The 14,844-nt window shown below is 43.9% G+C and overlaps 1 protein-coding gene across 2 annotated transcripts in view; it reads right to left on the bottom strand.

Annotated features, from left to right (window-relative positions):
* The window catches only part of NFYC (nuclear transcription factor Y subunit gamma), a 52,563-nt gene extending 41,474 nt beyond the window's left edge, over positions 1-11,089 (bottom strand). Inside the window, exon 1 of one of the 2 annotated variants that reach the window (XM_081921210.1) lies at positions 10,938-11,089. Coding sequence is in view for 1 of the 2 variants with exons in the window: in XM_081921209.1 (XP_081777335.1) it covers positions 9,453-9,465 (13 nt within the window). In the remaining variant the exon portion in view is untranslated. Of the gene's footprint in view, positions 1-9,452; positions 9,485-10,937 lie in introns of those variants that run through there. The other variant, XM_081921209.1, reaches the window with a different exon arrangement.
* Between the last annotated feature and the right edge of the window lie 3,755 nt (positions 11,090-14,844).

Raw genomic sequence — 14,844 nt, forward strand, 5'->3', positions numbered from 1 at the left:
TCCTTCTTCTCCCTGACACCGCTCCCTCTCTCTAATCCAAACCCTCCTTTCCTAATACTGCCTGCTTGTCTTGGGCTGCTGCCCTCTCAGGCCTGTTTTCCCTCTTTCTCTCTTTTTCCATGTCCTTCTCCTGCTTCCCTTGATCTCTGAGTAGCTCAGACCATGGCAACAAAGCTGCGCTTCCTCCACAACCACCATGACATTAGAGCAGGCATAGGCAAACTTGGCCCTCCAGATGTTTTGGGACTGCAACTCCCATCATCCCTAGCTAACAGGACCAGTGATCAGGGATGATTCGAGTTTGCCTATGCCTGCATTAGAGTAACTCAGCTAAACAATGTTAAGACCAACACCACCATAATCTCTTGCAACATTACAATGCTTTACCTGAATTGTAATAAAACACAGTATTTCACTGAACAAATGTAGGTGGAAAGTGGCTAACCTAACAGGCGAACCTTACTTCTGTTTTGCGGACCTGGAACTGCGACCAAGTACTAAATTAACTGTGTACATCAGTTTTCAATCAAGAGGCAAAAGCAGAAATGCTATGGTTCTTGCATTGCACAAATCCCTTCTTCCCCAAAGTCCAAGCTCTTGGATCAGGAGAACACACTGCATATGTTAGGCAAGCCTTGCAACTGGTCTTTGGGAAGAGTAAATGATTCCTTGTAATACAATATAGCAATATAATAATGCCATCCCAACTCACAGGCAAATGTGCACAACCTGTTGTGCAAGCAAGCCAATTATTCTGTGCATATATGAAAGGCTGAATTCTTTTGCTTCTAATATCTCTTTAATAAAAGGGGTGGTGGTGGAAGAAGCAGCAGCCATGAATGGGTTGGCAGAAGAGAATCTTTGCTGTTCCGTTCACTTCTGCCAATCTAGATATGTCACTCTAGATATGAACTTTACACAATCTGATATACAAAATGCCAAGCAGCCCCAGCCCCCAAACACAAATGTGAATGGGTTTTAAAAACAACATTAAAAAATAAAATAATCATCTATATATTTTGGAAACGGTTTGGCCTATCTGTCTGTTCTCTGAGTTTGGGACTTCTTGAGATATTGTTGCCAAAGTTGGCACAAGGGTTTCCAAGGTGATGGTGGCAGACTTAGGTGATGCCAGGCACCATTTTGAATTAAGATGGCAGACCAAAACATCATTTTGGCATGGCTTTGCCTATTTTTTGGCATAGGTTTGGCCATCTCTTGAGATTATGTCACCAAACCTGGCACAAGGGTTCCTTCAGTGATATTTGTCAAAAGTTGGGTGCCGGGTGCCATTCTGAATGAATGGACTGAAACCTGACTGGTGTGGCTTCTTCCTTTTTGTGTGTGTATCAGGTACAAACTATGCTGATTTGGACACCTCTGATTTGAACACCTCTGATTTGGACATCTCTGAAGAATGGCACTGTCGTCCGATTTGGCAGGTCTTCAACAAATTTAACCTGACAGTCCCACTCTGCACCAATTTGGACAGGTTGGAATCAGCAAAAGTTCCAGAAGTGGAGGTGGAAATATTTGCCTATGTTTGGACATCAAGTGCCATTTTGATTCAAGACCGTGGACAAAATTAACCATTGGCTTCCCCCTCCCCAATTGATTCAGGCCTGGTTCCTTAAAACTCACACATAATACTATCCATTTACAATCACATTTTAACAAATTTCTTCAAATTTCTGGGCAGCACCAGGCTCTTCCCACTACTATAAAATAACTTGCATATAAATATGTTAACCCCTACTCTCAAAACTAAAAGTAATACTTCTACCAAATACCTTGAGTTAAATGAGTCTTTTCTATGTAACTGAAGAACCAATTTGGTCATTTCTAAAGTATGAGTGCTTACATTCTACCTGCCAAACACAGGCAGCAAAGAGATGAAACACTGCAAATACTACTCTATTCAATTGTAAATTAAAAGAGTTTAGGCTGCAGCCATGTATACCAGGGGTAGGGAACTTTTATGGTCCAGTGGGTACCACAGCTAAGGCTAACTTTGACAGGTACAAAGTTGACAGCAGCAAGTCCCCAAGCAAAGGCAAATGTTTTGGAAACAAGCATCAATAGGAAACCTGATTTAAATCAATTCTTTTTCTTACTGATTGTTTTGTAGTAATAATAATTTATTTTGCTTTTCCTTCCAAAGGAGCCCAGGGCAGCAAACAAGTGATAAAACACTAAAAACTAAAGCAAAAACAATTCCAATATAGATGCAGTTGGATCAGATCTCAACTTAAAAGGCTTATTGAAAGATGAAGGTATTCAGTAGGTGTCAAGGCAACTGAAATGGCACTAGCTTAATATTCAAAGGGGGGGATCCAAAGGGTAGGTGCCACACCACTAAAAGCTGGATTCCTGCATTGTGCAGAACGGACCTCCTCATAAAATGGTATCTGCAGGAGACCCTCACCTGCAGAGCACAGTGATCAACCAGGTATATATAGCAGGTGAAGTGGCCTTTAAGGTATCCTGGTCCCAAGCTGTTTTAAGGCTTTATGCAGCATAACTAGCACCCTGACCTTAGTACAGTACATCATCAATTTAAATCATTTTGGTTTAAATCAATCTACCTGCTACTATATTCATGTCAGTGCAGCTACCAACTTGCACAAATCTTCACAGCTAGAAGGAACATGTATAGAAGCATAATTTTTAAATGATCTCGTGCAATTCCTCAGAACCAAGTTGCAGCTCGGAAGTCAGCCAGATCAAAACAAAAACTCAATGGAAGCCTGAAAAAGTACATTCTCCTGTTCATAATAAGGGTACTAAAGAGTCTGACAATGCAATTTTGTCTTTGCTCTGTTTGCTTATATGAACAATACTCATTTTTGTTAAGAAGCTAGTTTCCACGTTGTTTTTTAAAGTGGATGTTTTCAACTTGAAATATAAAATGTTATCCCATCCTTAACAAGGGAGTTGAGAAAATGAAGTTTCTTGGAAGCAGAGAGTTCCAGACTAAAAAAGAAAAGAGGGTGTAGAACTGTAGCACAGAAGGTTTAGTACAGGCATAGGCAAACGCCGGCCCTCCAGATGTTTGGGGACTACAATTCCCATCATCCCTGACCACTGGTCCTGTTAGCTAGGGATGATGGGAATTGTAGTCCCAAACATCTGGAGGACCAGAGTTTGCCTATGCCTGGTTTAGTAGGAAGCTATACATGGAAGGAAGTTTATGAAGAGTGGGGAGATACCTTATCACACCTGTTAATCCTAATAATTGGCATAACCCTCCACCAGAACGGACTGATTTAAATCAGAAAAGGAAGCTGATTTAGATCTCAGATTTAAACCAAGTTTGCCAATGATTCTTCATATATTTCCTAAACAAAGTTGCACATCTGATCACTAAATTGTGTTAATTTACAAGTAAACAAAATACTGTTTTACTCTTAGGGCAGCTATATAAATTGTGTAGATTGGAAACCTTCTTGGAAAGAGCAGTGTCATTATTAATACAGTTCCCTCAAGAGCACAGGGAGACACAAGAGATCAGCATTTTATATTCCATACTGCATAGTATTTTATGTTCTATAGCAGAAGGGTGGGAGGAAATGTAACAATGATATAGCCATATTACCTTCCAACATCCAAGGGTTAGGAGGGAGGGAATGTATCGCTACACTGTCCAAGCGGGCAATGCCTTACTATTATTAGTGAACTTGTGTGGTTGGGGAAGATACACAGAATGGACCCTTGGCCAACATTGGTTCTTTGAGTGGAATGCAAACACGTAAATTTGTTTATTTGTAGCTTTTCATTTACTTGATTAAAATAATTTGTATGTCGCCTTTCATTTCAACGAAATACCTGCTTTAGTGGGAAAAGTCCACATATGGAAATAACTCGCACAAAGTGGCTGCTTGCACAGATAAAAACCATGCTGGCTACTGTGCATTATCACACTGTTTACAGATAAAAGGGGTGTTTAAGGCTCATAAGTCTCTGTGAAACACTGTGACATTAAGTTGATAATAGGAGCAGGGAAGGAAGAATAAACTTTTTAAACTTCTGTTCATGGGTCCAAAGTACAGATTAAAATCATTGGCAATAACCATTGAAATTGCTCTGGCGATAGGAACCTAAGAAGCTACCTTACACAGGGTCAGACCACTGGCCCTTTCAGCTTAGTATTATTTTGACTGGCAGCAGCTCTCCAGAGTTACAGACAGAGGACATTCCCAACTCTTCTCAGAGATGCCAGGGATTGAGCCCAGAACATTCTGTATATGCATGGTAGATGCTCTCCAACTGAGCTATGGCCCTTCCCCATGTTCAAAGGTAGTATACCTTTGGCTGCTATGAAGTATTATTTACTTCTACTGCTTTCACAGCTCACATCTAACTAAACTGTGTGGCTTGGTCAAGAGAAACAAGAGGCAAAGTGGGAGTTTTAGACTGCAGTGGAGAAGCAAACTTGCCCCTAACTTCTGGAGAAGAAAAACAAACCAAATCAGGAGAAGAAAAGGGGGTGGGGAAGGTCAGAGTGTAAGAAACAGTAAAGAAAAAGACCAAAGGGAACAAAAAACTCAGAGGAAATAAGGCACGTTTTGGAGGAGAGCAAGGCTCTCAAAGTGGAACCTCTACAGGGACTGACAGAAAAAGCAGAGTAAGCAATAGGAAATATGGGTTTAGTAGAAAAAGCAAACCCTAGTTACAAAAGAGGGATAGCTTCAGGCCAAGTCTGCCCACCAGTGTTAGAAACTGAGATATGAAGGCTAGGAGCTAAATGGCACCTTAAACCTAGATTATGGGTGCAACAACAGAATGTCTAGGCACGCTTTAAAAAAAAAAAGGACACAAAGCTGAAAATGAATTAACTGCAGCTAAAATATTATGTTCATTTTGCACATGGTCTAGTCCTTCCCCTGCCCACCTCCCTAATAATCTTAAGAGGCTCTCTTTGCCAGTCTTTGGAGAGTAGCTGGAATTGGGGAAGCAGAAAAAGGTCCTCCTTTCCTCCCACTGAATTTTTAGGTACAGTACTGCACCCAGAGCTCAGAAATTGCTCGCGCTAATTAAATTCCCTGTTGCCAAATTCACCTAGAACAATGGGAGTTTCGAACACTGTTGCCCAAAAGATCTACTTTGGAGGAGAATGGACCTCCAGGGCCATTAGAAAGCTTCACTGTGTTTGGTTTTGATCCTTGCCTCATAGTGTGAAACACATCCAGCACAAAGTATTAGCCCAATAACTGTATGAAATCCCTTTCAAAGCAGGGCATCCAGATATGTAGCTGACACTGCCACAAGAAAAGAAGAAGTACAGAGAGCCACTATTGCGACATCTTGAGGCAAGACAATCATATGACCAAGAAAATCAGAAGTTCCTGCAGGAGAAATAATTTGAGGCTGAGGCTGAAAATAAATCAATATAGTGGAGTAATAAAGATCTCCAAAGACAATCTGGAAATCTCAGAGGCTGAAAAAGGAGTCCTACAACAGAAAATCCAAGATCAAGAATGGGAGGCCTCTGAGGCCTATACTTCAAAAACTGATGCCGAGATGTTCAACAAGATCAGAAGAATAAACCAAGTAGAGACAGTGAAGATTACTCTGGACAACCTGGGGCAAAAATTTAGGGCTAGACACAACTACATGATGATTTGGAAATAGAAAACAAAAAAACACACCATAATCCATGCCTCCAAGGCAGAAACTGTTATCAAGAATAAGAGTCAAACAGGGCCATGATCCCAATTTTAAAACATGGGATGGAATCCAACTATACAGCTTCGCTAGCACAATAACCTTTAATTGCATAATGGAACTTTCCTGCCTGCTTCCTCTCCTCTAAACCTGTTCCAGGAGTTCCTTCAACCCTACAGAGCAGATTTACAGGCACGCAGGAGGTACACAGAGAAAGGAAAGTTCTATTGCATCACTGGAAGTCCTTGTGCTAGTCAAACTGTTTAGACGAATAATGTTCATGGTTGTGACAGATGTTGAAAACGAGCTTTTATAAGATGAAACATTGCATGTTCTCTTCCTGCTCCAGAATCAATAGTTTGTTTGCATTGACAGTACAAAAAACTCTTAAGACAGCTATGATGGTGTCAGATTACATTAGAGCTAGAGTGAGGAAGATGGTGCCCCCAGATGTTGTTGGACTCCAACTCCCATAAGCCAGTGTCAACATGGACAATGACAGGGATAATAGGAACTGCAAACCAGCATAGGAAGCTGCCCTATACAGAGTCAGATATTGTTCCATCTAGGTCCATATTATCTACACACTGGCTGCCAGTTTGTTTCTGGGACCAATTGAAGGTGCTCATGCTACTGTTTAAAATTTTAAACAACTGATGCCCCAAATATCAGAGGTATTTCCCTAGAGACCCTCTCATGTGTTAAGAGCAGCCAAGGTAACTCTGCCACCCTCAGAAGTTTCAGGTGGTGGCAGCCTGAGAGACAGCATTTTCTGTGGCAGCACCTAAGACGTGGAACTCCATCCCCATAGAGCTGCATCTCCCAACCCACTACACAGCTTTCGATGAATGCTAAAGATGCACATCTTTACCCTGGCTATTGATAATATGTGTTTCCTGTGATATGTTTTAACTGTTTTTAACACCGGATTTCAAGCTGCTGTAAACTACCCCAGAACCTGCTGGTGAAGGGCGAGTAATCCATCCATCCATCCATCCATTCATTCATTCATTATCTGACTGGCAGCAGCTCTCTGGGTTTCAAATGAGGAACAGTCCCAGCCCTGTCTGAAGATTCTGGGGACTAAATCAGGGACCATTTGTATGCAAGGCTCTACCAGTGAGTTATCTGAAAGGCCACAGGTTCGCCACCTCTGCATCAGAGTAGTAGGCAAATTGAATGGGATGAACTGCAAAAATCATATGCATGCTTATTAGTAAGTCAGTTCCACTGATTTCAGGGGGATTCACACCATAGCGCACAGAAGTGCACTACACAGTATAACACAACCTCCAAATGGAAATTAGAATAGAAAACAAGGAAAGAGATAGGTAGGATGGAATTTGTTATTTCTTTCAAACAAATTTGAGAGGATTCAATATCAGCTTAGTGTGAGAAATAATGATGTGTCAGAGAAATCAGTTTATGGCCATTTCATAGTTCAATCCTGTGTCTATCTATTCAAAAATAAGTTTTATTGAGTCTACTGAGATTTATGAGGTAAGTTTATATCGCTGGGGTGGGAAATCTTTTGGGCTTCACAGGCCAAATCTTGGAGATGGGGAGAGATACAGGGGCCAACTGTGAAAGATCCAGTTTGGGGGAAATTGCCTGGTAGGCAAATAAGGAGGTCTAAGCAAGCTAAATTTGGGACATGGGTCAGAGGTTCCTTTTTGTTTGTGGGAAAAAAATGCATTTGGAAACAAAAACATATCCAATGGGGCTTATGCAGCAACATTACTGCAAGAATGCCTTGCAGCTCAGAGGTTCATAGAATACACAGGTCCCTTTCCCATTGCCTCTAATGCAACTGAACTGCCTCGATTTACACCAGGGTGTCAGCAACCTAAGGCCCGTGGGCCACAAGCGGCCCATGGGGGTCGTTTAACCAGTCCATGGACCACTACCGCCCGCTTGGTCGGCTCCTGTGCGCTGTGCTAAACCAGCGTGGAGTAGAGTGGGGACCGCCTTCCGCAGTGCTGGCTGGCTCCCATTGGCTGCAGGAAGCTCCTGCAGCCAATGGGAAGCTGGGCACGCTTCCTCCGCGCCAGAAATAGCACTCCGGCCCACCGCGGCGTCTGCGGGACCATGAACCGGCCCAAGCCACAAAAACTTTGCCAACCCCTGATTTACACCCACCAGCATTCCTAGCACATGCTCATTTTAACTAGACAATACTACCTGCTGAGAATAGATCAGTGTTGTGTAGGGAAGGCCAAGGACACAGAAATCACAAGCAAAGTCACTATGAGTCAAATATAGCCCTGGGCTGCCTAGTTAATGCCAGGACATTAAAGGAAGATAATAGCAGTCAAGCTGGAAACTTGCTTGACAGAACACTTCAAGGTGTAGTAATGTTTCCCTTAACATAAAATCTGGAGTTTCAAGTTTAGTGTTTTCTCCCACATTGTGCATGTACTGTTTTTAGAAAACAGCCACCTAGTTCTACATGTTTATAGCTGAAGTGTTGTAATTTATCACTATTTACCCTACTTAATTGTACAAAATACTTTAAAGACTTTATATGAATGGTATTATTAAATGCTTTCCCAAAAACATCTTCATAAAGAACTTAATATAATTATAGTAGCATCTCGGCTTACATTACCCTCGGGTAACGTAAACTTTGTGTTGCAAAAGCAGCAAACCCAGAAGTGTTTCACCATGCACGCATGCACAGAAACACTCTACCGTACCGCATGAATGCACAGAAGCAGTCCCTCCGGTTGCGGAAACCTCAGGATCTGACCAGAGCTACAGATCGGATCCCGTCCACAAGCAGCGGTACCACTGTATTTCGATTCCCAGTGTCGTGTTACTTGCCGCAAGAGCAGCTAAAACATGCCAAATGCTTCATCTATTTGCTAATATCTCTAAGTACAGTCATACCTTGGGTTACAGACGCTTCAGGTAGCGTTTTTCCGGGTTACGGACGCGCCGAAACCTCTAAGTACCAGAACGAGTTACTTCCGGGTTTCGGCAATTGTGCTTTGCACAGAATTGCCAAATCACAACCCGCGCGTGTGCAGACGTGGTGCTGCGGGTTGCGAACGCCGCGGGTTGCGAATGTGCCTCCCGTATGGCTCACGTTCGCAACCCAAGTGTCCACTGTAGCAGTAACCTCCAAAACAACATTTACTCAAAAATGACATTTAAAAGTAGCTGACTATATTCATATTCACACAGGATTAAAAGATTAAAGGCTAAAATGTGGAATGTTGCAAGGCAGTTGCAACTGCGCCTCCATCTCTCTCCTCCAATGCATTACAGCAGAGCTTTCCAAACTGTGTCGTGACACTGTCGGCTGCAAGCTCCTCCTGGGGTTAGTTTAACCTCTGGTTTGCTAGGAAAACTCTGTTGTAAAATATGTTCCTATTAATATACCTTTACTTGCTCCCATGCAAATATGCTCCCATTTCTATGCCTTTCTATCAGATAGCGTATTCAAAGCCACTTACAACAAGAGGATTAAATCAAGTTATGAGGAAACAATGAAAATTGTTTGGGTGAAGCTTGGGAAGTATACAGGGGTACCTTGGAGATATTACGGGTTCAGTTCCAGACAACCACAGTAAAGCAAATATTGCAATAGAGTGATTCACACCCTTTTTGGTTCTGTTCCCCAGTGCATATAAAAAGTAATATTTACACTATACTGCAGTCTATTAAGCTAGCCCCTGCCCTGGCTGCAGGGGCAGGAGAGGAAAAACCTTGCCCCAGCCCCAGCTAGCTTCACTCAAGTTGCCCAAAGAGGGGTGGCATAATAATAATAAATTATTAATATGCACCACAGGGCTTCATTCCCCTGGAAGCAGCAAAGCTGCCTGCAACTGCATCCTCGTATCTGTGAAGTGCAATAAAGTGAAGTGCGATAAAATGAGATATGCCTGCACCATAAACGTTTTATCAAAGTTAAACAAGCAATACATAAATGAAAAAAACGAAGTGTCACAAAATCTATCAGAGCAGCAAAGGGAGGGAAATCACAAAAGCAGTTGAACATAACTTCCTTCGGTTTTAAAATATAATAAAAGCTTCTATGCAGAGTTTGCTTATTTTCTTCCTTTCCTCCTCAATCCCTTTTCCATGTGCATCATTAATGTTTTATAGATTATAATCCTGTATTGCTTCTTATTGGCCTGTAAGCCTATCTAGGAATCTTTTCGGCTGAACAGCAAGGTACAAAGATGCTTTAAATAAAATCAGGTCAAAAATAAAGTCAAGGCTTTTATGAATGGAAAGGGACGAACACAATGACTGAGGCAGCTTTGCTCTTTATTTAAATATCACAATAGCCCTCCAATGAGCTCAGGGCAATATACATGGCCCTTTACTACCCCTCTCCCCATCCTCACAACAAACTGGTTCATTTATTCTTTATTACATTTATATTTCATCCTTCCTCCACCTAGCTCACATTAGCATACATCTATCTCCTCCACTCTATTTTATCCCCCCAACAGCACTGTGAGGCAGGTGAGACTGAAAGACAGCGAGTGGCCCAAAGTTACCTATTTAGCTTCATGGCTGCATAGGAATTTGGGTTCTAGTCTAATAATCTACCCACTATACCACACTGGATCTAAGAGGTAGGTAAGGCTGAGAGGAGAACACATAGCTCAAGGTCACACACTGAGCTTCATGGCTGACAGATGCGAGCTACTCTAACTACTGTGCCCACTGCCTCTTTCTCAGGATTCTAGGTCCTGCAGCCCTATAACATGCTTACTGTGAGGCCCCACTTGGCTCCTTCTGTCCAACCACCTTAAGCGTGCACAGGATATTGATGCCTCAAAGTCTACTGAGACTCCAAAGCCTGAACTCCCCTGATCACCTTGCCCTCAGCCCCACTCCGACAACTTCTCCCGCTCTCTCCCACCCTCTATCCTGGTTACTTCCATAAACTTCCAATGCATTCCCTTTCAGACGCACGCGCTCGCACTCAGCCCCGCCCCAATACCGTTGGGCGCTTAAGGGCATCAGAAAGGGGCGGGGAAGGGGAAAACACGCGATTTCCGTTGCATCCTGCTCTCTCCATGGTCCGCCAGCGGCACTCACCCAATCGCCGAGCTGGAGTTCCGGGCGGCCGCCTTACCCCACTGCCGGCCAATCAGAGGCAACACCGGAGGGCCCATCCAACCAATCAGAAGCGGGGAGGGAGGGAATGGCGGCGCCGAGCGAGGGGGAGGGGAAAAACAGAGTCCAACTGCTGCTACTCCTCTCTACGAAATCTACCCCCCCCAACAAACAAAAAAGATCCATCCCAGACTCACCAAGCTAATCAAGAATCCGTGGCTTCCGCTGCGCTCCGGTGGCGGGTGCGAGTGCTAGTGCGTCAACCGCAGCCCGCGCGCTCCCGGACGCAACGAGGAAGGGGGGGCGGGGATGTGACGGACGGAGCGAGCGCAAAGTGGCGGTGAAACAAGATGGCGGCGGGGCTGGGACTGAGGAGGGTGAGCCCCGCCCCTTCTCTACGTTTGTTACTTCTTCCACTTACTGCGCAGGCGCAAATCTCTTTCCCCCCCTCCACGTTCCTCATAGTCGTTCGGTATCGCGAGATTGTTTTTGCCGTACGCGAGCGACGTGCGTTCTTTCCGCCTAGGAGCCTGGGAGTTGTAGTTTTTGTTCTACCTCCCCGGAAGGTAATAATTGGACGCAACAAAGAAATAGAACCACGTTTCCCAAGGAGTACCAGGAGAAGTGAGCCAAGGAGGATTGTGGCACCGCGATACGATCCTGTGCACACTTAGTTAGGCGTAAATCCCATTTCTTAGTTCAGTGGGGTTTACTCCCGAATTGGTTTCCGGTACCTGTAGGGTATGGTAGTAGGAGGTGTCTCCCTCCGTCCTCGTCGTACATCCACGAAATTTTGTCTTCATCATTTTATCTGGGAATGGTGCTTATACGTACTGTCCTCATCGGCAAAAGACCTAGGGCAGACCTGCTTCATTCCCTATCACAAGAACATAAGGAGAGCCTGCTGGATCAGCCTAATGGTCCGTCTGGTTCGGCATCCTGTTCTCACAGTGGCCAACCAGATGCCCATTATGAGAAGCCTGCAAACACGACTCCAGCACAGCAGCCCCCTCCCCTTCCATCAATTTGTAATTCCAAGCAGACATGCTTATAAGAGCAGGGGCGGGCTTTGGTAATCTTCTGTAATACAGCGCCCTGTGCAAGGCCAAAATTTGGCACGGATTATAGGACAACAGGAGTGCAGGAAACAAGCATAGTCTTTGGGCTTATCCACACTTACTTTTTCCCCCTCTTCCCAGGCATGGTCCAAACTTTAAAGCTCTAGGTCTGAGCTCCTTTTTTTTTTTTTTTTTTTGCCCTGGAGTCTCCCCCCTCCAGAAACCTGTTCTTTAGTGCCCAATCTGAGCAAAGGGCAATCTGCTTAAAACTCGAACTGACGTTTGTCTGACTGAGAACTGAAAAGCGAGTCTTCATGGGGCTGCTGAATTTGCTCCCTGGTGCCCTTTTAGAACAGACCAGCACCTTATTTCAAACCATCTGAGAAGTCCAGATGGCTTCAGGAGATTTCTGTCCATCCACTTTCCTTTTTATGTCTTACATTCTCTACCACTCATCAAGTAATGCTCCATTTCCTACCCAACAGCCTCTGTATCAGTAAATGAAAGCCATTGCTTCAACAGAATGGCCAGCTTGCAGTACAAAAAACACCACTGCCTTTTGCAGAACAAGGTTTGTGTGTGCCAGGCAGGCCTGAAAAGTTGCAGCTTGCAAAAGTGAAGTTTTCTGCCCATCCCCACTCAGCACATTCCAAAATAGAGTGGTACCTTGGGTTATATACGCTTCAGGTTACATACACTTCAGGTTACAGATTCCGCTAACCCAGAAATATTACCTCGTGTTAAGAACTTTGCTTCAGGATGAGAACAGAAATCGTGCTCCGGTGGCGTGGCAGCAGCAGGAGGCCCCATTAGCTAAAGTGGTGCTTCAGGTTAAGAACAGTTTCAGGTTAAGAACAGACCTCCAGAACGAATTAAGTTCTTAACCTGAGGTACCACTGTACATTCTCCTCTGTCAGTTTCATGATAGAGCAATGTCTGGAAGTCTGCAGCATTTTTTGTTTCTGCACTTTTGTCTGGCACCTCATATGGTGCCTTTGCTGAAACACAGAAAAAGAGAGTTGTTTCTTCAGAAGTTAATTGTTAATTTCAGAGCATAGAACATCACAAGTCTGCATACTCCAAGTTGTAGATTTATGGGTATGGGGGAACAAAGTACAAGATGTTTCCCCTGCAAGATAGGCACTTAGAAAAACAATAATCTGCTGTTCCACATTGCATAATTTGCCTTGAACAGAATAATCAGAGGTTTCATGGTCAGTTTGATGGTCATGAACCCCCTATGTGTATCAGCAAAGTAAGGAAACAATATATTTTTGTCTTTCTTTTTTTCCTCCAGATGGAGGCAGAGAGTAACCACTGATCCTCATCCTTCAGACTGCTTTAGTTACCTTGCAGAATGAGATTATGATGATGTGTTGCAAAACTGAGCCCACTCAAAAATGCTAGCTCCAGGGCCACCACAGCTGAAACCACAATGGGCACACTGGAATAATTAATATGTAATCAAGCAATCAATGGCTTGTTGGGGGCAGCTTTCAACAGCCTTCCCCAAGCCAGTGCCCTCCAGCTCCCATCAGTTAAGGGTGCTGAGAGGATGTTAGGAGCCCTCTATCCCGCCCCCCCCCCAGACCTACAAGTCTCAGGGTGCTTTAATTTTCAGTCCCTCTTCCCAAGGAACTCTTGGAATTGTAGCTCTTTGAAGGGAATAGGGGTCTCCAACACTCTTAACAAACGACAGCTCCCATAATTCTTTGAGGGAACCCATGATTGTTTATTGTGGTATCATGGTGCTTTAAATGTGTGGTGTGAATGTGGCCTGAGGAAAAGCACAATGCATAGGGCTCATCCACACTTCTGCTTGTTCTGTGTGTAGAAAGCATGGGTCCAAGTAGATTTCTGCTTGTCCCATGTTGTTTAGGCAGGGGTCCAAGCAGTTTGGGCATTGCCCTGCTGCTTTACCCTGGAAAACCCATTCTTTTGTGCTAAATAGGATCAAATGGCAATCCAGGGAAAATCCATTTGCTGTTTGTTCCAATTCAGTGGTAAACCATGGGTTTTCCTTGGGGAAAGCGACAGGGTAAACAGAAGAGTGGATGGGACCATACGTAGCATGGCAAACCTCAGGCTTGCCAGACCTACTTTTTCTTTTTTACTAGAATCTGTCATGAACTGTTTGGATGCAGAGGGAGACAACTGAGGGAAGAAGGCTCAAAGGTCAGGGTGTGGTGGTCGGACAACGGTGAGTGGTGAGAGCGAGAAGACTGGGAGGAAAAGGTTTCAGAAGCTGAAGAGGTCACAGGACTTAGTGAGCTGGAAGAGTCTGTGGCAGAGAGAAGTCCAGAATCGGAGGCAGAAGCTGAAGCAGGAGCGTGAGATGAGGGAGGCCATGAGGTAGAGATGAGTCAGACTGGTGAAGAGTCATGGTATCTCTCGCTCTCCTGCTGCAACAAGCTGCCCTCCCCCTTGTCTCTCAGAACCAGAAGAGGCAGGAAAAAGGCAGAGGAGGCAGGGACTTTCAGTCTCCACTTTCACGGAGGAACTCATGGTTTTTAATGCTAAAAATGCGTTTCAAAAGGGTTGTGATAATCTTATAGCCATATGATGTTCTTTTAAAACTTCAATAATGAGTTATTAAAATGTGACACCAGGGGGCGCTGCATAATTTCCCCTTTCAAATAAGTGGGTAGACCGTATAGAAAAGGAAGCGGGTGAAAGAGAATGCCTTAATGTTTAGAATATCAAAAACATTGTTCTAAGAATGTTTAAAGAGTGAGTATAGATCTAGCCAGGAAATGTGCTGCTCTGTTCATTAGGCCTGACAATCAAGTCTGTGGAGATTGTGTTTTTGCTAATAAAGAATCAACTCCATCTTTGAACTGTGTGATTACTGACCGGCATGCTCCTGTGACAGAACCACAAGATCTACCAACCAAAGCAAGAAGTAAAAGAATTAGGTGGTCTGTGAGCACATTCTGAGACTCAGAATTTATTTTCAGTACCAGAAGTTTGTTGAAACCCAGACTCCTAGTTAGTCCATGCTTCAACAGTCTAATTTGGTATGCAGGGGAAATGATATTTTTGATGC

This window comes from Podarcis melisellensis (assembly GCF_964234715.1).
Source record: "Podarcis melisellensis genome assembly, chromosome: 8".
NCBI lineage: Eukaryota > Metazoa > Chordata > Lepidosauria > Squamata > Lacertidae > Podarcis > Podarcis melisellensis.